The 26,637-nt window shown below is 42.6% G+C and overlaps 1 protein-coding gene across 2 annotated transcripts; it reads left to right on the forward strand.

The window, feature by feature from the left end:
• Positions 1-4: 4 nt before the first annotated feature.
• Noxred1 (NADP dependent oxidoreductase domain containing 1) lies at positions 5-26,249 on the forward strand. Of its 2 annotated transcripts, none has more exons than XM_076921562.1 (7): positions 5-203; positions 4,007-4,178; positions 10,522-10,721; positions 13,998-14,178; positions 14,666-14,817; positions 15,678-15,900; positions 25,148-25,405. In XM_076921562.1, the coding sequence occupies exons 2-7, from the start codon at positions 4,024-4,026 to the stop codon at positions 25,335-25,337; spliced, it is 1,101 nt and encodes a 366-aa protein (XP_076777677.1). In that variant the 5' UTR covers positions 5-203; positions 4,007-4,023; the 3' UTR covers positions 25,338-25,405. The 2 variants fall into 2 exon arrangements, with proteins under 2 accessions (XP_076777677.1, XP_076777676.1); XM_076921561.1 differs by lacking the exon at positions 5-203 and adding an exon at positions 3,413-3,535 and having other exon boundaries at positions 25,148-26,249.
• The last annotated feature ends 388 nt before the right edge of the window (positions 26,250-26,637 follow it).

Here is a 26,637-nt window from a genome sequence, read left to right on the forward strand (position 1 = left end):
CATTATAGTGTCACAGTGTCCCAGCCAGGCAGGAGGATATGGTTAATAGCACCAGTCCAAGACACACAAGACCTGAGTTCTTGCCTCAGCAGTCTTGCTGACAAACCAGTGTAGGGAGAGGGCCCATATCTGTGGACCCATCTTCATCTGTAGAGAAACAGGACCAGAGTCTGTGACAAGTGGGTGAAGGGGAAGGAAAACAGGTAATGTATACAGCACCCAGCATGCTCTAGGCTAAGACTCTACTTAGCCAGAGGCAGTCTGAGCTGCAGGAAACATTTGGCCACTGTCTGAAGGCACCTTTTAATCCAAACTTGGGAGTGTGTTGGTAAATATCCTGTTATGCTCAGGACAGGCCCCCATAGCGAGAATTATCCTGCTGGGAACGTTAGTAACAGCAGTGTTTAATCCTGCTGTAGAGATGGGTCCGTGGGTAAAAGTGCTTACCACCAAGTCTGAAGACCTGAGTTTGATCATTAGACCGCACCATTGTAGAAATTGAGAGCTAACTCATAAATTGTCCTTTGACTCTCACATGTCTGTACACACACTATGCATACAGAGATGTAAATGATTTCTTCTTTAAAGGGATCTTCTGCATTTTGCAGTCATCTACAATTCCAAGTCCCCCATACTTCATACTTTCCTCGGTGTCATTTCCTACTGTTGAGGAAGTGGGTTTAATTTGTCATCATATCAGACTTAGTAGAGAGGCAGACCCACTAGGGGTGCAGACAGTTACCTATCCAACCTCCTGGAATACTTTGTTACAGGGATTTGACCTGAGTCAAGATGCTGGCTAACAGTCTGTATGCAGTCTGTATGCAGCAGTTGCTTTTGTGTCTGGTCAAAGACTGGCTTTTACAAGGAGGGATGTGAGGAAGGGAAGGTAGCTGTAAAGTGAGGAACACACGCACGGCTTGGCCAGAACTGAGGATTACTGTCTTAGGGCTGCTAATGTGAAGAAACACCATGACCAAAGCAAATTGGGAACGAAAGGGTTTATTTAGATTACACTTCCATATCACTGTCAGCAATGAAGTCCGGACAGGAACTCAAACGGCAGGAACCTAGAGGCAGGAGCTGATGCAGAGTTCATGGAGGAGCACAGCTTACTGCTTTGCTCCTCACGGTTTGTTCAGCCTGCTTATCGAACCCAGGACCATCAACCCAAGGATGGCACCGCACACAATGGGCTGAGCCATCTCCCATCAATCACTTATTAAGAAAATGCCTTACAGCTGAATCTTATGGTTCCCTCCCTTCAGATAACTCTTAACTTGTGTCAAGTTGAACATAAAACCACCCAGCACAGTTACAGACTAGGATGCATGTCTGCAACCTCAGTAGAGTACTGTTCTGCAGGACCAGTTGGTGGTCTTTGTCATGGCCTGGCCCAGGAGTGAGTCCCTAAAGGAGGGTCAGGAACAGGTGGAGCAGTTACAGGTCTAGCTGCAGAACTACATCAAGGCAGCCAACTAGGTGAGTAATGACATGGCATTGCAAGCCAAACAGGAACTGGTTGTTATTTCATTTCCACATTCTAGATTCTTTGCAACATCATCCCCTGTGGTTCTCTCTAACTAGAAACATACAAGGAAAGGATTCTGGAAAGCATTTTGGTCTAACCGAGTTGCCATGTTACAGAGCTGAAACACCGAATCCCCGTTTTTGAGAACATACAATTATGTGTCTTGAATTGATGTCTGCAGCATGCTGTTTTAGTCATGCAGGTCTGGCAGGGTTTGAGTTCCTCTTTCCTTTAGAACAGGAAATATCACTTGCAAGAGTAGAATGTGACTTCCTACTATGTCACATTCCTATAAGAGGGGACTAGAGAAGCCAAACATAAAAGGTGACATGGTACACTTTATTTTTTTATGAATTATCTGAAATACATAGGTTCATATGTAGGAATCTGTAGTGGTTCCAGGAGATTGGAAGAGGAGAGGAATGGGGAGTCAATATTTAATGCAAATAGGATTTCTTTTTGTGGGTCTAAAAATGAGATAGTCAGGGCTGGAGAGGGGGTTCAGTGATTTAGAGCACCGACTGCTTGTGATGGTTTGTATATGCTTGACCCAGGGAGTGCACTATTAGGTAAGGCCTTGTTGAAGTAAGTGTATCACTGTGGGCATGAGCTTTAAGACCCTTGTCCTAGCTGCCTGGGAGCCAGTCTTCTCCTGTTTGCCTCTGGAATGAAATGTAGAACTCTCAGCTCCTCCTGCACCATGCCAGGCCGCTGCCATGTTCTCTCCCACCTTGATGATAATGGACTGAAGCTCTGAAGCTGTATGCCAGCCCCAATTAAATGTTGTCCTTAGAAGAGTTGCCTTGGTCATGGTGTCGGTTCACAGCAGTAAAACCCTAAGACATTGCTTTTCCAGACGTCCTGAGTTCAATTCCCAGCAACCACATGGTGACTCTCAACCATATGTAATGTGATCCGATGCCCTCTTCTGGTGTGTCTGAAGACAGCTACACTGTACTTATATAAATAAATAAATCTTAGCGAAAAAGTGAGATAGACACACAACATTCTGAATGTACTACTGAATTGCTCATTTTCAAATGAATAATTTTATGTTACATGAATTCCACCACCTTTTTTTTTTAACCTGAAGAGATTTAGAAACTGAGTAGTTTTAAACTTTGATTTCAGCCTCAATTGCTACAAGACTGATTAAGAGAAAGGGTAGTGCAAGGGCTAGAGTAGCCATGAGGTAGGAGTGCTTGCCTAGCCCCTGCAAGGCTTTGGGTTCAGCCAAAGCTTCCTTTAGAGTGTTATGGTACATCTCTGTTGTCTCAGCCTCGTAGGACACTGAATCAGGGGGATCATATTGAATGAGTCACTGTCTCAGGGAGGGGCTGGCAGTATTACCCAGCATGCACAGGTCCTGGTTCAGTCCTAAGTACTGGGGGGGGGGGGGAAGGGGAGCCATTAAATAAATATCTGGGTTTATTGTTATTTTGGTGTGTGTGGTGTGTGTTTGAGAGACAGAGACAGGATGCAACATAACAACGTTTGTGGAGGATTCTCCTTTTCACCTTTAGGTCTTTAGGTGGGTTTTGGAAATTGAACCCAGGTCACTAGGCTTGCTTGTAAAGCACCTTTACCCACTTAGCATCTCGCAGGTTCTATCAGTTTCTTTTTTTAAAGTAGTACTAAGATTATATGATGCTCCCATCTGCAAGAGAATATAGAAATATTCTGTAGGAATCTTCTGTAGGAAAAACAAGTCCCACCCTGGCCTGGTTTAGCATTCCTACAATAAAAGGAACCATGTCCTCCTGGCACCCAGGCCAGGCAAGTTTGCAGGCATGTCTTGTCCCTTTAAGACCAGAAGCTAGAATGAACTGGTTGCTAAGGAGTCATAATGACAACTCTCTGGGTGGCTCCTTCCTTATGTAGTTTCCACCTGCCCAGGCCAGAAGTCCCGAGGAGTAAAAGCATGTCTCTGTAGTGAGAGATGTATGTAGACGGGGTTGGATATGTCTAGACTTAGGTTTTAGGCTCAGAGTGCCCATGTTGTAGGTAAGGGATCCGTGATACCCAGATTGAACTCTTTTCCACCCTACGGGAAACACAGAGTTTACTGGAAGTGAAGGTTTCCCTTGAAATGAGATCCTGTGTGATCAGCAATATTTCCGAAGTTCAAGCACTAGAAGGGAAAAGCTCCCAGCTGAGAACACCCCTGAAACGTGTTGCTCTCGTAACTCCTGCTGAAAAATGTACCTGTAGTCAGTACAGATATATATTACTGTGAATTCCTTTTTAGGTTTCATGAATCCAGGATACTGATTAGAAAGTAATTAGGAAACCTCCGTGGCCCCACTCCAACAGAGCTGTGAACTCCCAAGTTCAGAATCTGGGAGGAGAATGGTGCTGAAGCCCCTCACCATGAGGACACGAGCTAGTCACACACACCACCATACTTAAGCCCTTCTGCCTGAACCCCTGTTCTCCAGAATGGGGAGTCATGTCATTTGGTGTCTGTTACTGCAGGAGTTGGTGCTTTGAAAATGGAAATGCTAGACGACCTTGAGTCTCTGAGGTTTGAGTATGGGGTTCCAGAGGAAGAACGTTACTGGCTGTATTTACAGGGTCGTTATCGGGGATTGATGATCAAGGGCTGTGCCCATGCAGCCTTCTTTTGCAAAATGTTCTCTGATTTGAGGTAAGTTACTTGAAGAAGAGAGACAAGTGTCACTGTTCGGAACCCAAGGGACTTGGGATGTTTATATTGGAGGTTCAATATGGAGGGAGAATTGTTATCTACCCTTTCCAATCCACATCCTGTCACTTCTGGTCTGAAATGACCAGCAAAATCCATCCAAGGGTGTCTTGCATATACATAGTAAAGTTGGACTAGTGTGATTTCTACTAAGATGGCGGGGTGATTTATTTCATTCGTTTACTCATGCATTTACTCTCCCAAACTACCAGCTTGCCTTCCTTCCACAGCACTAATGATCAGTCATTATTGGCCTGTTGCTTCAAAGAGAGGCAGTTACTTCTTCAGAGAGTGACCTAACAAACAGTGGCTGACAGGAAACCACATGGGACTTTTGCTGTTCCTACAAGCCAAGATAACTTGCTTGAAACCAAGCCAGGTTGAGGTAGTTCATGCTTCTAATCCCAACACGTGGGAGGCAGAGGCAGATGGATCTCTAAATTCAAGGCCAGCCTGGTCTACAGAGGAATTCTAGGATAGTCACAGCTACACAGAGAAACACTATCTCAAAAACAAAACAAAATAAAAACAAAAACCAAATCAGAACATCAACAAGGGGTTCAGTGGTTAAGAGCACTGATCTTTCAGAGGTCTTGAGTTCAATTCCCAGCAACCACCTGGTGGCTCACAACCATCTGTAATGAGATCTGATGCTTTCTTTCTGTCATGCAGGCATACATGCAAACAGAGAACTCAAAATAAAAACAAAAATCTTAAAAAAAAACTAAATAAAAACATAAACAAAACTGACAAACCCTTATCTAAGCTAAGAAATAAACCAAGTAACAATCAGACATGGAAGAGAAGCTGTGACAGCCAGTGGCTCAGGAAAGGATTGTCAAGAGATCGCCTAACATCCAAGCATTAGAAAATCTTAACACTTATAAAGACTAATCATAAAGGCAAAAAACAAACAAACAAAAAATAACAGACCTTTAACCAGTCAGGAGATTGAATTGGTAATCAAAACCTCCCAACCAAGAAAGTCCCAGACCAGATAGCTTAAACCTTGAAGAATTAATGATTTTGGCCCAGGGAGATGATTCAGCAGGTGAAGCACTGCTGGGTTGAGTTCAGATCCCCCCAAATCAAGAAAAAGTGAAATACAAGTGTACCTGGCACCCTGCCTGTTATCTCTGCTTCCAAGATGCATAGACAATATGGTAATTTGAATGATAGTAGACCCAAAAGGAGTGGTATTAGTAGAAGATAGGCCTTGTGGGTGTGGCTTTGCTGAGTCTCTGGGGTTGGGTTTTGTGGTCTCACAAACTCAAGCCAGGCCCAGTGTGGCATTCTCTTTCTGATGTCTGCTGATCCGTATGTAGAACTCTCAGCTGTCTCCAGCACCATGTCTGCCTGCATGCTGCCATGTTTCCCAACATCATGATAATGGACTAAACCTCTGAACTGTAAGCCAGCCCCAATTAAAGGCTTCCCTTTCTTAGAGTTGTTGTGGTCATAGTGTCTCTTCTCAGCAATAGAAACCCTAACTAAGACAGACAGTAAGGTGGCTAAGCTGACTGCTTAAATCATGGGTTTTGGGATCAGTCAGAGATTTTCTCCCATTAAGGTGAAGGTCAATCAAGGAAGATACCCAACATCAACCTTGATGCACAAACAAGCATCTGTATCTGTATATGCAGCACATGCTCGTGCGCACGCACACGTGTTCTGCACATGCAGTACACATGAAAAAAATAACGGGCTGGAGAGATGTCTCAGTGGTTAAAAGCACTGACTGCTCTTCCAGAGGTCCTGAGTTCAATTCCCAGCAACCACATGGTGGCTCACAACCATCTGTAATGGAATCTGATGCCCTCTTCTGGTGTGTCTGAAGACAGCAACAGTGTACTCACATGAAATAAATCTTAAAAAAAAAAAAAAAAAGAAAGAAAGAAAGAAAAAAAAATAACAATTCCTTTCAAACTCTAGCAAAAAAATGAAAGAAGAGGGAACATTTTTAAACTTATTTTAGAGGCCAGCATTACCTTAATACTGAAATCAAGGATACTGTGAGAAAGTACCAGCCAGTATTCTTTATGGTTGAGTATTGATGTGAAAATATTCAACAAAATATTAGCTAGCTGAATTCAAGATTAAATGATTATGTACCACTCGGCAGTGGTGGCACACTCCTTTAATCCCAGCACTCAGGAGGCAGAGGCAGGTAGATCTATCTTTGAGAGTCTATAGATCTATGGTCTACAGAGAGAGCTCCAGGACAGCCAGGGTTGTTACACAAGAAACCTGGTCTCAAAAAACAAGTCCAAAGATAGATAGATAGATAGATAGATAGATAGATAGATAGAACGAACCAATAGACAAATAAATAAATAATAGGAAAAAAGGTTATGTACCATGAACAAGTGGAATTTATTCCTGGAATGCAAGGATGTTTCAACATGCAAAATTGATGTCTGGAAGGTTGACTGAGGTAAGAGTTCTTTAATCCTGGCTTTTGTTTCCAATGATGACAGAATTTATAGATGTACACAAAAGACTAGGAAGCAAAGATTCATTTGGAAGAGGAAGTACTTGAGAAGGTGTGTAGGCACCCTCACAAGTGGGAACCTCACTGGGAGCTGACATCCAGCTGTTCCTTACAGACTTAAGATATCAGCAAGAGGGGAATGTTTATGCAAATCATTTGACTAGGTTCTCCTTTTATGATACTCACTCTTACAACCTTTCCTGGGGTGTACTACTGTGTCTCCCAGCTTACCGTTTTTAATATAACATACAGGTGATGGCTAATCTTGGTTGCCTGCTGGGCATCCTGTGAGGTATTATCCTAATCAAATGATTTAAAGCAGGAAGACCCACCCTGCACCTGGGCCACACCTGGTGGCTGTGCTCCAAGGGACACTTTGCTTTTTGTCTGATTGCCCTGTTCTCAGTTTGTTCATCCTGCTGCTGTTGCCAGTATTTAAATCCAACTTCTTCAGGATTCCGATGTAGACTGAAGACCAGCAGCTCACAGGAATCCTCTCCAGTGTCTGATTGGACTGTGGAGATAACTCATGGATATCTTCTCATGGACTGAATAGCTATTAAATTCTCAGCCTTTCTGTTATGAGATAGCCATTGTTGGACTACCAAGACCACGTTCTGTAAACTAGTCTAATAAGTCACACATGTGCATGGGTGCACACACACACACTTTATCAGTTCTGTTCCTTTAGAGAACTCTGATACAAAATATTTTAGTGATTCAAAGTCATAGAACTTACACCATGTGTCAATTTTCTTTTAAGTTACACTCATTGGTTGAGTACCAGCAGTGGAAGGTTGTGTACCAGTCCCCAGGAGAGAGTGTTAGGGAACTGCACATGCTCCAAGTTTTGTTGTTTATGGTGATTTTTAAAATCCAGGAGAACATCAGAGAGGTGAAGTCTCTTTCTTTTCTATTTACATGACATGGAGAGTGGCTTGCCTTTATTTTGTGTAAAATAAGGAAGAGACAGTGTAATAGGAGAGTTAGTCACAGTCTCTGATTTCTTTCCGCCTAGAGATCCTTTTGCGACACCACATTAACTGAAGGAAAGGCCAATGTCACATGATTTCAGTCAGTGCAGAAAACTTAGTAGATAATAGTCAGCATGTTGCCAGGATCGCAATCATCATCAGCTGGAGGTAAATTACTTCCATGTACTAACAGCCATAAATAGAAAGCCCAAGGTAACATCATGTTCAAAGCTGAATACTGTAAACCAGAAACAAGATGAGGAGTCCTACTTTCAGCACCTCCAATTCACTGTAGTGCTGGGAGTCATAACTGATGAGATTAGGTTTTTAAGAGAATGGGCAGTGGTGGCACATGCCTTTATTTCCAGTACTCAGGAGGCAGAGGCAGGTGGCTCTCTGTGAATTCAGTGCTGGCCTGGTGGTCTACATAGTGAGTCCCAGGACAGCCAGGGCTACACAAAGAGTCCTTGTCTTGAAAAACAAGACAACAACAACAAATCAGTATATATAAAGGCCTCCTGCAACTCAGCAATAGTCAACCTGATTTTTAAACTAAGACTTCTTCAAAGAATTTATAGAATTGACCAACAAGTATATGAAAGGTTGCTCAATACTGACAACCACCACAAAAATGCAAATCACAAATACAAGGAGCTATTCTTTTCATACCTATTATCAATTTGACAGGACCAAGAATAATATAGATTATCTAGATTAGGTCACTTGTGGTGGAAAGATCCAGTTTTACTATGAGTGGTCCCATTCCATGGGCTGGACCCTGGGAGGAATAAAAAACAAGAAAGTGAGCTGCACACTAGCATTCACCACTCTGACTACTGTAGACACAATGTGACCATCTGTGCAGGCCCCTGCCTCCAAAAGTTCTTCACCATAATGGACTATACAACTATGAGGTGGGAAAACACCTTGTGATTTGAGTGAGAATGGCCCCTATAGGCTCATATGTTAGAATCCTGGCCTCCAGTTGGTGGAACTGTCTGAGAAGGATTAGGAGGTGTGGCCTTGTTGGAAAAGCTGTGTCACTGGAGTGGACTTTGAGATTTCAAAAGACTCAGGCTTCTCCTGGTTAGCTCTTTTTGTCTCAGCTACTGCTCCAGTGCCTGCTTGTTTACTGCTGTCATGCTCCCCACCATGATAACATTGTACTCTAATCATCTGGAACTATGAGCCCCTTCTTTCTTTAAAAGTTGCCATGGTCATGGCATTTTGCCATAACAATAGAGAAGTAGCTAAGACCCTTAAGATACTTTGTAGGTATCACAGTAACAAGACAAACTACTAATAGAATAGATAAACCCACTGTGCCATGTCTGTTGAGAATGGTGGCGCATACCTGTAATCTCTGTACTCAGCAGAGGCAGGGAAATTAGAAATTTAAGGCTAGCCTGGGCTACATGAGATCCTCTACAATACAAACAGCTTTATATACACACAGTGAAATCTTACTATTAGGCCTCAAGAAGGAAATTTGATAAGGTAGGAATTGGATGAAGCTTGAGGACTTGATTGTACAGGTAAACTGATAACACCGCAGGATTCCACTTCCATGGTGAAGCTATGAAAAGTATAGAAAACTTATGAAAAATATAGAAAGTTTTTATGACCCCTAGACCTGAGCAAAAGAATGCAGGCTAGCGGGTTTACTAGTTCCACCAAGAAAGCAGAACTAAATGTGAGATTTTAGGTTTTCACTGCCCTGGGATACATTCTACATTCCAGGAGGGATACATTATCCCTGAGTCAGAGGACACTTGCTGGATTAACATTCAAGAGAGGAAGTGAGAGGTTGATTAACATTCCTCAGACCTCAGGGAAGAGAACCCACCTGCAGGTGGGGAAGGCCCAAAGCACGATGGTTGGGCAAGGTTATATTCTTGCGAAAGATGAGTGTACAAGATGTTTCCCCATGACTCTAAATTACAGGTTGAGACTTTTTTGGGGACTTTTCACTATTTTTATGTTACGTTTCCTTAGTTACCCCCTCACCCCCCTTGGTTTGTGGTTTTCCTCTGTATAAGATCTCCTCTCACCAAGCTGAATTGTCAATTCCTCTGCTCCTGCGAGAGTTATGAGTTGACCATCAGCTGGTTGATCCTGAAATATACCTCTTGCTGATTGCATCTAGATTGGTGTCTTGTGAATTATTGGGTGGCCGTGACATCCCGAGACTTGAGTAAGGGACTCCTCTCTCGGGGATCTTTCAGCTAAAGGTAGCTAGAGAAGAAACAGTAAAGACGGTGACTGCCAGATGTGGAGAGGGGAAAAGAGCCGTTCAGGAATATAAAGTTTCTGTTTTGCAAGGATGCAAATGGCTGGGCTATCTGTTACACAGTGATATGCAGACTCAGACATTCTGTGTACTTAAAGTCGGGGATTATGCACTCTAGCTGACAACTGTCTGCCCAGATCATAGACCAAAAAGTTCAGAGAATTCGTGCACAGTGTGCTATACATAACCATAGGATGCATAATAGTCATAGTGATATTTAAAGTCAATGAAATATGAAATATACAGACTTCATGTTTAAGGATCCAGGAAAATGCAAGAAACAAACAAACAAACAAAAACCATTATTTTCATCCAGTTCTGGTCCCCTTAGAAAAGGAATGTACTTTTTCAGGACAAAGCTTTTATTCCCTAGTAAGACCGTATAAACAACTTCCAATCCAAGTGTGACTTGTTTCTGAAGTATTGTGTTGACATTAGGCTTCTGCTTGAAAAAAAATTAAAGAACCTGAAATATTACTGCAGAAAACTATATCATGTGCATGCATTTATATGTTTCTGTTCATTCTCCAGCAATTTACTGCAGAAGCTGCCACGCACAATACATCCCCGGACTGTATCATTTGATGCCACCGTTACTGAGGATGAGAAGCTAACTGTGGGCATCATTGGATGTGGCCACCTTGGGAAGCAGCTGGCTAATGTACTGCTGAAAACCGTCCCTATCCCTGCTGAGAACTTGCAGATCTCCACTCGGAGGCCAGACTCCTTGGGTGAGGACCAGTGAGTGCTAGGCAGTAGGTGTGGGGCCAAAGCTGTTAAAGGTGTCTTTAAAGCTGGGTTCCCTGCTGGCTGGCCCTCAATTACAAACTTAATTAAGATGCCTTTTCTCCACTTATGATATCTATCCCTCCTTGGTGCAGAGTACCTTTCTGGATACGATATACAGGGTGGGGGTTTCAAATCTAACTGGAATATTAGTCTAGAAAAAAAAAGTTACCAAATATTTACATTTGGCCTTAAGGTCATCTAAGTACAAAAATATTTACAGTGATTCTAGGTATTGACCAATGTGATAGAAACAAGAATAGTGATTGCTTTTGAGGAAGTGAAGTGAAGGAGGAGCCCAAAAAACATTCTGGGGAGAAGGAAATATTTTAGATCTAGGGTATGGGTCTCAATTTGTAGGTCATGATCCCTTGGAGGCAGGATCAAATGACCCTTACATAATGTGTTGCCTAAGACCATCAGAAAACACTGATACTTACATTATAACTCATGACAGTAGCAAAATTACAGCTAGGAAGTAGCAACAATGATAATTTTATGGCCAGATGTGGTGCCCCATGCTTTTAATCCCTATACTTGTCTCCCAGGCAGAGACAGGCAGATCCCTATGAATTTAAGGCCAGACTGGTCTAGACAGCCACCACTGTTACACAGAGAAACCCTGTCTCGAAAAGCACCCTCCCCCCCAAAAAAAGAGTAAAAATAAATAAATAAATGTTGTGGTTGGGGTCCCACAACATGAGGAACTGTATTAAAGGGTTGCAGCATTAGGAAGGTTGAGAACCACTGATCTAGAAGGAGCTATAGGCTACGTGGATGTATGCCCTTATTAAAACTGTTCAAGATGTATACTTCAGTGTCCCGGCCCACACTGCCCCACGCTGAGGGCTAAAGTGACCCGGTCTGTTTGGGTCAGTCAACAGGGTCTAGCAAGAGAGAGAGTGGGAATGGAGACAAGATAGTCTGTTCAAGTTCCCTTTATTGAAAGGAAATCCTGGAGAATGAATATATATATATATATATATTTACCACGTGCCTTGCAGCCATGGACAAGCAGAGGAACACAGCTGAAGACACTTTACCACGTGCACCTTGCAGCTGGGGGCACTAAACAACAAAACAAAATATGTGAGAAAAACAAGATGTTTATCAGAGTGTGCTCAGCTGTTGTAGGCTGTTGAAAACAAGTCTCTTGTCAGGGTATATGGCTCGAGATGGCTGCAAGGATGATAGCTGCTTTCTGCTTGCTAGCCGCTTTCTGCTTGCTAGGAGTCGGCTCCCAACAATTCAGAACTTCATGTGGTACTGGATGTAAATTACACTACATATAGATGCAAAATAACAGTGCAAAGCAGTATGCATACTGTAGAAGAATTACCCTTGAAGGAAGACTAACCAGTACTAACTAACCAGTACTCTTCTTAACCAGCCTGTTGTTTCTCCCCATCCCCCCCCCTCCTTGTTTGAAGTGTATCTTACCCAATGCATTGGAAGTGCATTTTGTATCATTTAACGTTCTTTAAAATAAAGATTTTTTTAAAGCCCTGTGACTGCCCCACGGTTGGCTTTGCAAGCACTCACTGGGATGTCTGACCTTATCAGGATGTGCTTGCTGTCCCTGGTGTCTGAACATTCTGGGGGAGGAGACAGGGCAGAGGTGCAGCTGTGAGGGAAGGAGACTTTGTGCCCCCCTCCCCTTTATTTTCTTCTCAGGATTGAAAATTTATTTCCATGAAATATTAATCTTATTACAAAAAGGTGATTTTTTAATCATCTGTAATGAGATCTGGTACTTTCTTCTGGTGTGCCTGAAGACAGCAACAGTGTACTCATCTACATTAAATAAAGAAGTGAATTTAAAAAAAAAAAAAAAAAAAAAAAAACCAAAAAGGTGATTTTAAGATCATGTTACGTTCCTATTATATGTCCATTAAAGATAAGATTCCAAGCCAGAAGGTGGCGTCACATGCCTTCATTCCCAGCACTCAGGAGGCCCAGGCAGTTGAATCTCCGAGTTTGAGGCCAGCCTGGACTACAGATCAAGTTCCAGGACAGCCAGGGCTACCCAAAGAAACCCTGCCTTGAAAAACCTAAAAGAAAAAATAAGTTGGATTCTAGCTGCAAAACCCCTCTGTGTACCATGTAAGGGAACGCTATCAGCGGTTCCGGGCTTCCTAATGCTGTGTGACCCTTTAGTACAGTTCCTCGTGTTGTGACCCCCAGCCATAAAATTATTTTTGTGGCTGTTTCATAACTACTACAACCGTGTGCTACTGTTATGCATCAAAGTGTACATATCTAATATGCAGGTTATCTAATATTTGATCCCTGGTTTTGGGTTGTTTGACCCCCACAAAAGGGTCATGACCCACAGGCTGAGAATCACTGTCATATGCCTATCAAAGAATGATGGCCGCCTGCTCTCCCTTTGTCTTGTCCTCCAGAAGCCTTCTACACAGTGCGCTTACCTCTCCGAGATCTTTCACCTTCCGTTTTTCAGTCGTGCTTAAAGCATACCAGATGGAAGTATACATTTTTAAATCCTTACTTTTGAAAATCCACATTGTAGTAACGATAAATCAAATAATTAAGTACCCGTGGGCTTAATGCAATTGTATGAGTTGTCACATATACAGAGACTTTTGTCTCCACATTTATGAATATCTTACTCTTGTTATGTATATGTTACAAAAAAAAAAACTGTTAAACCTTCCACAACTCCTCCCAGTTTCTGTGGCTTATTCCCTCACGCTTCTAATTTTACCCACTAACTCAAGCCAGTGAGCTGTATAGCTTTCAGTGAGCCACATATCATCCCGAAGCTTCAGTTTGCTCATCTGTAATACAGGAACCATCCTCAGAAGGAAGAAGCTCCTGGTGACTGTAAACAATACACGGCAAGAACCTTGTATATTACCTGGCAGGTGCTAACTCTCCAGTAAATGGAACCAGAATGCTTCTTAGAGATTCTTTCTCTAGTTCGCATTAAAAAATAAAAATGAAAACACCTCAGCATTTGTTCCAAAATCAAGACAACAGGAATCATTTAATAAGCCCAAGCTCTGCCTCAGTGGCCCCAGCTGCTTTCCCAAAGAGGTTGGGGGTGGGGTGGGGCTTCTCTTCGTGGCTCTCTGAGGCTGGTTTCTGTGGCAACGTGATTTAAGTTGCTCACTGAAACACAATTACCGCCGCTATGCTCTCCCCACAGCTGATATGGAGGCCAAACTTCTCTGCATTATTATGCTCTTTCTCCCTCCCAGTTGAGTTACGGAAACTAGGGGTCCGGTGCGTCTATGACAACACTGCTGTGGCGAGCTGGGCCAAGGTGTTGTTCCTCTGCTGTTTGCCGGCCCAGCTGCCTAATATCTGCCTAGAGATTCAATCCAGACTGGAGAAGTCCTGCACCGTGTACAGCTTTGTAGCCGCCATTCCATTACCCAGGTATCTTGTCAGGATGACCTGTAGAAAGATCCCGCTAGCCTTTCTAGTTCTATCTCCTCCCACCCCACCTCCCACCCCCCATTTTACACTAATAACAGCCAGGATTGGGATGATTTTTCCTGTCTAAAACGTTAATGACCTGTTGCCTGTTGTTTCCCAGTACTCTATTCCCACTCGGGACATCATTGAAAAAAACACCAGAGAACAACATGAAAAGTTACTAAAAATACACGACAGACGACATCGCTTTTTGTAGTCTTGCATCTAGCTGAGAGCTAGGCACATGAATGTTAATTCAGTAAATATTAGGTGGATGGTTGAACAATCTAATTAACCCCAGTGCCCTGAGCGCACAGGGGGTCCACATCCTGTTGTTGCCTGAGCAGTGACCTGCAGGGGAGGGGCTGCGGTTTGGCCTGGATTCAGATACAGTAGGTTGGATAGTCACTTATTCCGGTCTGTACTCTCTGTCTTCGTGGGCTTCTAGGCTGAAAAGTCTACTGAACCACACCAATATCATACGGCCCCAGTATCAGTTTGTTGAGGATTTTGACGACATCTGGGGAGAGAATGAGGAGGTCCCAGCTGCTCTCCAAGATTCAACGATTATCCGCGGTACCTGCCCCTACAATAATCTTGGTAATGGCGCAACTGTGTAACTTATCTCTGACATTCTTTTGACTATTACCTTCCATGATATTCTCTCTCTCTCTCTCTCTCTCTCTCTCTCTCTCTCTCTCTCTCTCTCTCTCTCTGTGTGTGTGTGTGTGTAGCACAAAGCAGATACATTCTTAATTCTTAGTCATTTGAGTCTGGAATGCAAAGAGCTCAGTAGGAAACAGCAACCTTTCTGAGGCAGAACGAAGGAGCCTAGTTTCTGGATCCTTGTGTCTGGGCTAGAGAAACAACCAGGGCAAATAGTTTATGTGAACAAGAGAATGAACTGGGCTTGGTGGCACATGCCTATGACTCCAGCCTTGGAGAGGAGACAGGAGAATCAGGGTATCGAGACTCTTCTTCAGCTATATAAGCAGTTTGAGGGCAGCTAAGGCTGTCTTGCCTGTCTTGAAAAACAATACCAAAACCAAACCAAACAAAACAAAACCAAGAAAACCCAAAAGCAAACAAACAAACAAACAAAAAAACCAGGAGAATGCAATGTTTGGGACAAAAAAAATGGGGAGGGGGAGGGAAGGGGGTGGTTAGGGGGTGTTTCCTCTGTAATCTTGCAGTATTCCCTAGTTCCTCCCAGCTGTGGGCAGGGACCTTTGTGGCTATCCTCCTGTCATTCACATTGTCTGCCTTATCCTATCTGCTCCCCTCTGCTGTGATCAACACACAAGGAAAGAGCAAATGGGCCTCTTCCTCATCTCCTATCATACTGACAACCGATTTAGGAGAGAAGGTGGCATTGAAGTCAGGCTCGGGTTTCTTCCGGTTCCCATTTCCCTTCCGGTTCCCGGTTCCCCGCAGCTCACTGTGACTTTCCTTCTGTCCAGGGGGAGTGATTCTCAATGTCAAGTGGCTGGAGGGACTCTGCTACGCCCTCATCAACGCCTGCACTACACGGAGCGTGTTCCACTCTCAGGTGCTGAAGCTTCTAAACAAACTCTTTCTCTCTATGCACTTAGAAAGCTGCAAGACAGACCCAACATCCTGCCCCAAATTCCAGTTAACAAATTTCATGAACAAAAGCTACGTCAAGAACTTGTATCATAAAAGGTAAAGTGTCAAACAGCTGGATCTGTCCCACAGTTTTGTTTTAACCTATGCTATCTGTATGTTTATGAGACAGGGTTTCTCTGTGTAGCCCTGGCTGTCCTGGAACTCACTCTGTAGACCAGGCTGGCCTCGAACTCAGAAATCCACCTGCCTCTGCCTCCCAAGTGCTGGGATTAGTGGCCTGCAGCACCACTGCCCAGGTAACAGATACTTTTAAAATCATTTGTGTGTGTGTGTGTGTGTGTGTGTGTGTGTGTGTGTGTGTGTGTGTGTGTGTAGACTTATAGAGACCAGAGATAAACCTGTAGGGGTAGGATTCTGGGATCAAACTCAGATTGTCAGCTTGGCCACAAGCTCCTTTACCTGCTAAGCCCTCTCGTCTGCCTCACACATGCTTTCCTTTCATCCTTTCAGGGTCTTCTCCTTGTCTCAGGTTTTCTGTTTTTTTTTTTTTTCCCCTTTATTTGCTTGTTTATTTAATATATGAGTACACTGTTGTTGTCTTCAGACACACCAGAAGTGGGCATCAGATCCCATTACAGATGGTTGTGAGCCACCATGTGGTTGCTTGGAATTGAACTCAGGACCTCTGGAAGAGCAGTCTGTGCTCTTAACTACTGAGCCATTTTTCCATCTGTCTCTCTCTCTCTCTCTCTCTCTCTCTCTCTCTCTCTCTCTTTCTATATAGTCTCTCTATATAGCCCAGATTTGCCTTCTTAAATCTGTGATCCCAGTGCCTCAGTCTTTCAAGTTCAAGAACTGCAAACATGACCCACCACATTGCCTTACTTGTGTTCTCTCTCTCTCTCTTTGTAAAAAAATATGTATTTATTTTATGTCTTCAGACACACCAAAAAAAAAAAAAAAGGGCATCAGATCCCATTACAGATGGTTATGAGTCACCATGTGGTTGCTGGGAATTGAACTCAGGACCTCTGGAAGAGCAGTCAGTGCTCTGAACCACTGAGCCATCTCTCCAGTCCCTGTGTTCTCTCTTAAAATCTATACAAATAATACACTTTAAAAAAATAATTCTTACAGTAAAAAACAAAACAGAACAGGAAACTCAAAAGCTTCTCTGCCTTTTAAATACTATTTCATAGATAGATGGCTAATAGACCATGTATTTGTCATATTATCTAGGCACCAACAGACATTCACATTGTAGTTATATTGTTTCCTACACTGTTAGAAACACGGAGGCAGAATACCACTTTTGCTCTCTGCAGCCACTAGAACTCTGTGTGGTGCTAAGCTTGCCTATTAGGTACAGGCAGCCTTTGAACACAATTGTGCAAGTTCCATCTCTCCCTGTCTGTCACATGTTACTTGACACACTGTCACGTGACACAGTGTAACTCCTTTGTCTGACACTGTGTCAGCTTTGCACAGTGTCTTTGCATCCATGCTCTGACTTTGAGTACTTGGATTGGTATTTCTGCTGGGTAAGTGTGAATATGTGAGTTAAAGGAAACACACACACATTACTGCTCAGTGAAACATCGACACCAATACCATATTTGAATGTCATTTCTCCACAGCGTGGTCATGAAAAAGTCAGCTTTTCTGGTCTTTGCTAATCCAGTGTGTAAAGTATGCTGCCATTGCGAGCACAACGACTTCCATGCCCCTCCACTCACTGGACACTCTGAACTCCTTTTCTTCGTGGACCACTGGGCATGCCATCCTTCTTCAAGCAGTTGTTCTTCTTGGTTTTCATGGTCTCTGACATTCCTCTCCTTTGATAGCTCTCCTGTTCTCCCATAGCTCTCAGAGTTCTGAGTGAATTTACCCTGGGCTCTCCTCCCCTCCCCTCTCCTCCCCTCCCCTCCCCTCCCCTGTCCCTTCCCCTCTCCCCTCCCCTGTCCCTTCCCCTTGCCTCCCCCTCCCCTCCCCTTTCTTTCTACATTTGTTCCTGGGTAGTCTTTTCCTGTCTGGGATTCAGGTTGCCATTTTTACTCTACATAAAGCATGAAACTCTACACTGGTGCTCTGTACATACTCTCCAGGAAGCACACAATCACACTTCCTCTAGAATCCGATGTGTGCAGAAGCATCCCTGTTTCCTTGGGGTCGTACCCAACTTCTGCTTCACCAGGTACTTCTGGAAGAACCCCAGGACCCCAAACATAATCATTGATTCTAGTTTCTCCTTTCCACCCTGTATTTTCTTCACCAGTAGATGATTCAGTGTGAAACTTTCTCTCACTTTTCTGTTGTTGGGTTTCCTGGGTCTCTTAGTTTGTTTTTTGTTTTGTTTTGTTAAATGTTTGTGGACCATATAGCCTATAATAACTTCCTGAGAAAAGGGTACATTGGGAGTAATTTTGAAGATTCATTTTGTCTGAGAATGTGTGTGCTCTAACCTACAATGTTGTTGAGAACATAGTTAAGCAGCAGATTCTAGACTGGAAATCATTCTCCTGAAAGTATTGTGAGCACAGTTCGGTTGTCTTCAGCTTTTGCTGTTGGGAGCGATGGTGTTTCTCTAACTCATCTTCTTGTAGTTTAGGTTTTGGAGACAGTCTTCTCAGGTCCACCGGGCACCAAGCTCACTGTGTAGGCCAGGCTGCTTGTGAGCTACTCATGCTTCTGGCCAAATCCCAGGCGCTGGGCTGTTCTTACTCCTTTTTATTTTGGACAGAGTCTCACTGTATAGCCTTTCCTGGACTGAAACTTGCTTGGCCTGAAACAGGTTGGCCTTGAACTCACAGATATTCTGCCTCTTGAGTGCCTGGATTAAAAGTGTGTGACTCAAAGTCCTGTTCTTGAGTGGCAAGCACCTGACTGTTGAACCACTTCTCAAGCCCCCTACCCCAGTTAATTTTTTAAAATTTTGTGAAATATAATACATGTACAGAGGAGGTTCATATTATGTTTGTAAATATTCTGCTTTATGAATAATTGTGACGCAAATGCCACGCCACCTCACCCTGGCGAAGTGACTTCAATGGCTGGACTTTGCCGTCTGAGTTCTCCAGTCTTCTCCAATTATGACTTTGAGACTTCCCACCTCCCCTCCTTTCCCTCTTCTCTCTTCTTCTCTCCTCTCCTCTCCTCTCCTCTCCTCTCCTCTCCTCTTCTTTCCTCTTCTCTTCTTTCCCTTTTGGAAAAGGAAGATGGGTCTTCCAATTTTATGCTTTCCATTCTTAGCCCCACCCCTCTGCCTTCTCTGTGACTTGCTCTTGCTAGCACGCTTTAGAAGCCGATTTTCACGTTCACTGCATTTTGAATGGGGGAAGCTTTGACATTCTCTGCGTAATCCTTTTGACGGCTCCGTGCTGTTGTTTCCTCTCACAATACTCTTATTTTGAGAATATAAACAATTATAGTGTTTTCTCCTTTAATGGATTTATGTCTTCCAAATTTTAAAAAATAAATTTTTTGAAGTTTATTTTTTCACATCTATGCTCCCTGTGCCTGCATGTATGTCTGTGCACCAGATGTGTGTTTATGTCAGCTTCCTGCATAATTGCCAAAACTTGAAGCGACCGTGATGTACTCAGCAGGTAACTACTGAGTATCTTTCCAGCCCCCTAAGTTGATTTATAATCATCTCGTGACTATTGTTTATTTTGGAATTTAGAGGCCTTCTTCTCAACAATTTGCTCATGTTTAGGCTCCTGACTGCTAAAACTCGTATTTGCATAAGTGGTTTCATCTCTGTTCCTCCTGGCCATCTCTCTCCCTCTAACAGGTAGCAAGCACTGCTCTTTCTCTGGAGTCACATTCTTGTCTATTCCAAAAGGTAACGTAGCAGGTTTTTCAGACTGACTTCTTGCAGCTAGCAGGACACATTTAAGTTTCCTCTGTGTCTTTGTGTGACTTGGTAGCTTATTTTACTATCACACCTAATCCAATCCCACACTGGTCTGTCCACACCACACTTCATCTACTTACCTACCCACAGACACCCTGGCTGTGAAGAGATGCCATGACCACAGCAACTCTTATAAAGGAAGACATTTAACTGGGGCTGCCTTACAGTCAGAGGTTTAGTGTATTACTGTCATGGTAGGAAGCATGGCAGCATGTGTGTAGTCACAGTCTGAAGAGGTAGCTGGGGGGTTCTACATCTGGATCCAACAGGAAGAGAGAGAGATAGCGCTTCTGAAACCTCAAGCCCACCCACAGGGAGACACTCCCTCCAGCAAGGCCACACCTCCTAACAGTGCCAATCCTGCTGGGTGTGTGGGGGCCATTTTCATCCGAACCGCCATAGTTGATCTTAAGTTTTGATAATTATGACTAAAACTGCCATAAACCTTTAGGTACAGGTGTTTGTGGCAGCAAAATTTCATTGTATCCCATTTGTTTTTCTAAGTACAAGTCTTGGCTGCTGACTATCCGGTAAATAAAAACTATTTTAGTTTTCTAACAATCTGCTAAAGTAGCTCCCAGCATCCCATCGGTGTTCTGTTCCGCAGCATTCCTGATGTTCTGTTTCCTCAGCTGGCGCTGTCAGTGTTCTGGATTGTGGAAAATTCAGTACATGTAAGGGGCCATCTCCTCGCTCTAGTTGGGAGGGGCATCTGCTGCTGTAGGTGGGAGGGGCATCTGCTGCTGTAGGTGGGAGGGGAACTGCTGCTGTAGGTGGGAGGGGCAACTGCTGTTGTAGGTGGGAGGGGCCATTACCTTGCTGCGTTTGTTTACAACTTAATGTTGAAGAGCTTTTCCGGTGCTCATTTATAATCTGTAAAAATTTATAATCTCCAGTGAAAAGCCTGATAAGGTCTTCTGCCCATTTTTTAACTGGGTTCTTTGCTTGTTGAGTTTTCAGAATAGTTCTGTGCTTTAGGTAATAGTCTCTTACTAAATATGTCTTTTTCAGATAGTTTCCAATCTGTGATCTGCATTTTCATTCTCTTGGCGGTGTCTGTCTCGAGACAGACAGACTTACAAACTTACTTATTTACTTTATTTATTTGTTTGATTGTAGTCTATAACCTCATCTGGTCCAGAACTCAGCAGGTTTAGGCTGTCCTTGAACCTGCAAAGATCCTCTTATCTGTCTCCCCCTGCTGGGGTCACAGGCATATTCCACCACATCACATCTGTAACAGAAAATTTTCTCTCTCTCTTTTTTTTTTTTTTTCTTTCGAGACAGGGTTTCTCTGTGTAGTCCTGGCTGTCCTGGAATTCACTCTGTAGACCAGGCTGGCCTCAAACTCAGAGAAAATTTTCTCTTTAATTATGTTTAGCTCACTCTCTTTCATGGAGCCTTCCTTTATGTCAGTGATAGGTAATCCAGCCTGATTGGTTGGATTAAATCACTCTTAGGATAGTCGAGCACTCTTTCAATTGTGTCTTTGAAGGTGTCTCCAGAGATAAATATTGGGAAAAACCTGTCCAGAATGTGGGCAATACCATTGGATAAACTGACGGTCCCAGGAGAAAGCTGGCCCTTGAAAGTACAGGCAGTTTCTGTCTCTGCTTTCTGGCCACAAGGAAGTGCACTTCCATGTTCTGCCTCAACATAGTCCTGGAATCAAAGAAGCAAAAAAATCATAGACCTTTGAAACTTTGAGCCCAAATGAATCTATTCCTTTTTAAAAAATTATTTTATTGCTATGTGTGTGTAATGTGTACATGTGTGTGGAGGTCATAGCAACATGTGGGAGCTGATTCTTCTGGAATGAGGCTTCTGTAGCAAGCACTTTCTCCTGCTTGGTCACCTTCCAGGCCCTTTTTTCTCTCCTTTTTCTCTTCTTTTTCTCCTTTTTCTCCTTCCTCCCCTTCTTCCTCCCCTTCCTCCTCTTCCTCTTTTTTCTTCTTCTTTTCTTCTTCTTTGTGTGTATGCCTGTTTGCATCTGTGTGTTTCCATGTGTGTGTGTGTACATATATGCAAGTCTGAAACTGATGTCAGGAATCATCGATTTCTGTCTTTATTCATTGAAGCAAGGTTTCTTCATCAAAGCCAGAGATCATGATGGGGCTAATCTAGGTGGCCATCTTTCTCTGGTGACTTCTGCCTCTACTCTCAGAGGCTAGAACTACAGCAACAGCAACGCTGCCCCACCCACCTAGAATTTGCATAACTTCTGGGGATCCCAACTGTGGTCTTTACTCTTTGGGAGCAAGTGCTCTAACCAGTGAGCCATCTCACCAGCTCTTTTTCTCCTCTTTAACTGGCTATGTCAGGTATTTGGTGACAGCCAGTGCGAAGTATAATGTCATGGTCAGATTAAAAGGTCAGTGCTGGTGAGGTGTGGTAGCACACACCTGTATGCCAGCATTAGGAGACTGAGGCAAAAAGACTGCCAGTTTGAGTCAGAAGCCTCAGTGATGGAGCGTGTTAATCCTATGAATGTCGAGGCCAAACTCAAGGTAATCTAGATTTCTTCCTGTTACCTTTTAGTTTCACTGTTTTGTATTCTGCATTTACATCTGTGACACACTTTCCACTCAGCTTCTGTGACGGGCATCAGTTCTACCTCTAGATTTGCCTGTTTTCGTGTGACCATTCATTCTGTGGCTCGAGTGGCCATTGTTGGGCTGTTCTCCGTCCACTGACTAGTCTTTGCCCTTTGTCACAGCAACTAACTATAATTGCTTGGGTCATCTCTGCATTCCCTGTTCTGTCTGGTTGACGTAGGTGTCTACTCTCGCAGCTTGATCACTACACCTTCATGATGCATCTTAAACTGGGCAGCGTTGGTCTGGCTTCACCCTTCTCTTTCCTCAGAGTTGGCTAGTGTGAGTATCTGCTTCCCTATATTAACTCTAGAGTCAATTTGTCAATAGCCAGTGTAACTTGCTGAGATTTTGACTGGTACTACATTGAATCTATAAATCAAGTAGAACAGAACTGACATCCTGGCAGTTTTCTTACCCACAAAAAATGAAATTTCTCTGCTTGTTTGGGTTCTTTCATCAGAGTCATGCTTTCCCTGTATAGATCTTAGGCATGTTCTGCTAGATTTATATTAAAGTATCAAATTTTAGGGCAGCAATATAAGTGGTTATTACATTTTAAATGTCAAATTCTTCTTTGTTGCTTGTTGTTATGGTACGAGTATCTGTTCCCTCCAAATCTCTCTTTAAACTTTTTTGTTTGTTTGTTGTTTTGAGACAGGGTTTCTCTGTGTAGTCCTGGCTGTCCTGGAACTCACTCTGTAGACCAGGCTGCCCTTGAACTCAGAAATCCACCTGCCTCTGCCTCCCAAGTGCTGGGATTAAAGGCGTGTGCCACCACCGCCCGGCTCTCTTTAAATTTAATCCCCAAAGCCATATCGTAATGGTATTTGAGAGTGGGACCTTGAGAGGTGAAAGGGACCTGAGCGTGCTGGATCTGCTTTGTCATCTGATGCTCACCACTAGACTGTGGTCCAGCAGGAAGGCTCTCACCAGATGCTAGGCAGGTGCTGGTACAATACATAACACTTCCAGGATCCATAATTGTGAACTCAATAAATCCCAGTTCCTTATAAATTCCCCAGTCTGTAGTATTGAGTTACAGCATCATGGACCAAGACAGCGGTATATAGGAAGGAGATCAAGTTTTCTACATTAATCTTATAACTAAAAACCTTGTACTATACCAGGTTATAACTACATGCCATTTCATAGATAGTGTGTCTTATAATAGCAACATAATTGGACTTCCTCCCTAATGTGTGCCTGTATCATTGACAGAATTCAATTAAGACAAACATATGAGGTACATGCATTCATAATTGAATACATTTTTTAAAAGATTTATTTATTTTATTTATATGAGTACACTTTAGCTGTTTCAGACACACCAGAAGAGGATATCAGATACATTACAGATGGTTGTGAGCCACCATGTGGTTGCTGGGAATTGAACTCAGGACCTCTGGAAGAGCAGCTAGTTTTCTTAACCACTGAGCCGTCTCTCTAGCCCTTGAATACATTATTTTTTTTTTTTTTTAAGGACAGCTCTCATGTATCACTTGCTGTATCAAACTCACTACGTAGCTGGGCATGGCCTTGAACTTCTTATCCCTGCTTCCGGCTCTGAGTGCTGGGATAACCGGAGCTGCCAATTCACAAAGTTTATGTGGTGCTAGGGATTAAAACCAGGGCTTCATCATGCTGAGGAAACATCCCAGCAACTGACCTACATCCCCAGCCCCGTTACTATTACTTTGAACAAATGATTATTTTCTTGATCTGTGGATAAAAAGGAAAACAAACGTCTCAGTTCCTTCACCTACCTTCAATGCCCTTCCTTCCTTTGTGTGGGTCCAAGTTTCTGACGTTTGTTATTTTCCTTCTTTCTAAAGAGCTTCGACCGTTCCTTAAAAGATTGCAGTACTGACAATTCCTTCAACTATGGTTTGATAAAGTTTTTGTTTCTCCTGCACTTTTGAAGGATAATTCTATGAAATTCACAATCTTGGGGGATAGAGAGATGGCTCAGTAATTAAGAGCGACTTGCTATCCTTGCACCCACAGAGTGGCTCCTGAGCATCAGGAGATCTGATGCCCTCTTCTGACCTCCTTTCCTACAAGGAGAAAATGTGGTGCACATATATATATCCGTGATTCTGGGTTGATGGCTTAAGTATTTTACTCCATTCTCTTTCTGTTGGCATGGATTCTGAGACGTGGGTTTCTTACCTCTGTAAGACCGCTCTATAGTGAAGTGGTTTCTTAGCTTCTCGCAGGACTTTGTGGTTACCTTGTGATTTCCTATAGTTTTAGAATATGTCTCGATGTAGTTTTTGTAGTCATTTTATTATTGGCATTTATCCTGCTTGGTTTTCTTAGCTTGCCACTTGGACCTATACTTGGTATTTATTAATTTGTAGAAACTTCAATCATTATTTCAAGTATTCTGCTCCTTTCTCTCTTCTTCTTCTAGTATTATTTATTGGTCTATCTGTCTGTCTATCTATCTATCTATCTGTCATATATCTATCTTTTGATATATATATGCATGCCCATCAGTTTATTTGATGTACATGTATGATTTATAAAAACCACATATAAATATAAAACATATAAATAGATGTATAAAACATACAAGTATAATATATATATATATATATATATATATATATATATATATATCATCACACACACAACACAAAACACCTTCTGTGCTCTGGTCCATACAGCTCCATCATTGCGGTTCTCATTTTTACTTTTTGGGTCTAGAAATCTTTATAGTGATATAGTCAAGTTCAGAGACTCTTGTCTCAGTCTGGTGTTTCATACCTAAGTTATATGTATTAAACAAACTCGAAGAAAGTAATGCCATCTCTTTTTTTCCACATAGGCCTTTCCCCTGGTTTGATCTGACTACTGTGCAACTCAAGGAAACTCCATTTAGCCAGCACATCTCAGCCACTCGGTCTCTTCAGGACCACATTACCCTTCTGTATTGTGAATCATTTGGCCTCACCATAAGCGAAGAAGAACTGCCTTATGTTTCTACAGTTATCCAGCCCCCAGAAGATGAGGATTGACAGAGAGCCATGTCTTGTGTTTGACATCTGAGTGACGAATAAAACATGGGCTCCTCCTCTATATATCAGTATACTTGGGTATTTCTAGCTCTCAGAAACAATCTAATACATTGCTTTCCCACAAAGGCCTTGTTAACACAAATTGTTTTCCACATGCTAAATTCAAGCAGTTATGTCATAATTAGACAATCAAACACCATAACTTTTTTTCCTGTGATGATATAAAACTAGAAAATGATAAAGTTTGATTCTCCTACTTTTTTTGGATAGACAAGTAAATGTCAGGTGAGCAATCTTAGTTGAATTATGATTAATCCATGCTTGTTTTAGTTATAGTTGACTACTCTAGGATGGTTATTTAAAACTATTTCCATTTAAACCATTTAAAACCATAAAAACCATAGATATACTACTGGGAAAGATTTAGCTCACTGGTGTGGGGTGTTTGTCTAGGATGCCCAGAACTGTGTGTTTTTATTCATTAGCATTCCATGAATTTGGTGACATAGCACCTACTTGCAATCCTAGCACTTAGGAGGTAAGAGGCAGGAACACTGGATGTTGAAGATTATCCTTGGCCACACAGTGGGTTTGAGGCCAGCCTCGATCACAGGAGACCATATCACAGAAAAACCTTGGAAAAAAACAAAACAAATCACCAGTCCCAAACAGCAACAGGAACCAACTAGAGTTGAGGATGGGGACACATAGCTACAATCCCAGCACCAGCAATCTGCATCAGGAAGATGGCAAGTTCAGGACAGTCTCGGGCCTCAGGTGAGACCATCTTAAAACAGACAGATACCAACAAAAAAGCACATCCAAACCTGGCACTTCCACTAAATCCTAAAAACAACCAACCAACCAAACAAAAAACCCCAAACTATTACAAAATAAAGATCTTATTTCTACAATATACATTTGTTTCATGTTTTACAAAACCTTTTTGTCAATTATAAGAGAGCCCAAAACAAAAGCAGTGGGCCCAACAAGGTAGAAAATGAAGTTCCCAGATTTGCCACCAGATACTAAGGGCTTTTGAGCAAAGCCATTCACTGCACATGAAAATCACCACGGTCTCATATTGATCATTTACATTTTGTTATTTTGCATAATCATGTGCTAAGTAAATTCAATTTTTTTTTTTTGTTTTTTTTTTTTTGTTTTTTTTTTTTTTGACAGTTTCTGATTCAGAAGTGTCAGTGGATGCCTTTAATCACAGCACTTGGGAGACAGTGGATCTCTTAGTTTGAGGCCACCCTGGTCTACAGAGCAAGTTCTAGGACACCTAGAGCTTCTC

The sequence above is a fragment of the Arvicanthis niloticus genome, chromosome 23 (genome assembly GCF_011762505.2).
Source record: "Arvicanthis niloticus isolate mArvNil1 chromosome 23, mArvNil1.pat.X, whole genome shotgun sequence".
Taxonomy (NCBI): Eukaryota; Metazoa; Chordata; class Mammalia; order Rodentia; family Muridae; genus Arvicanthis; species Arvicanthis niloticus.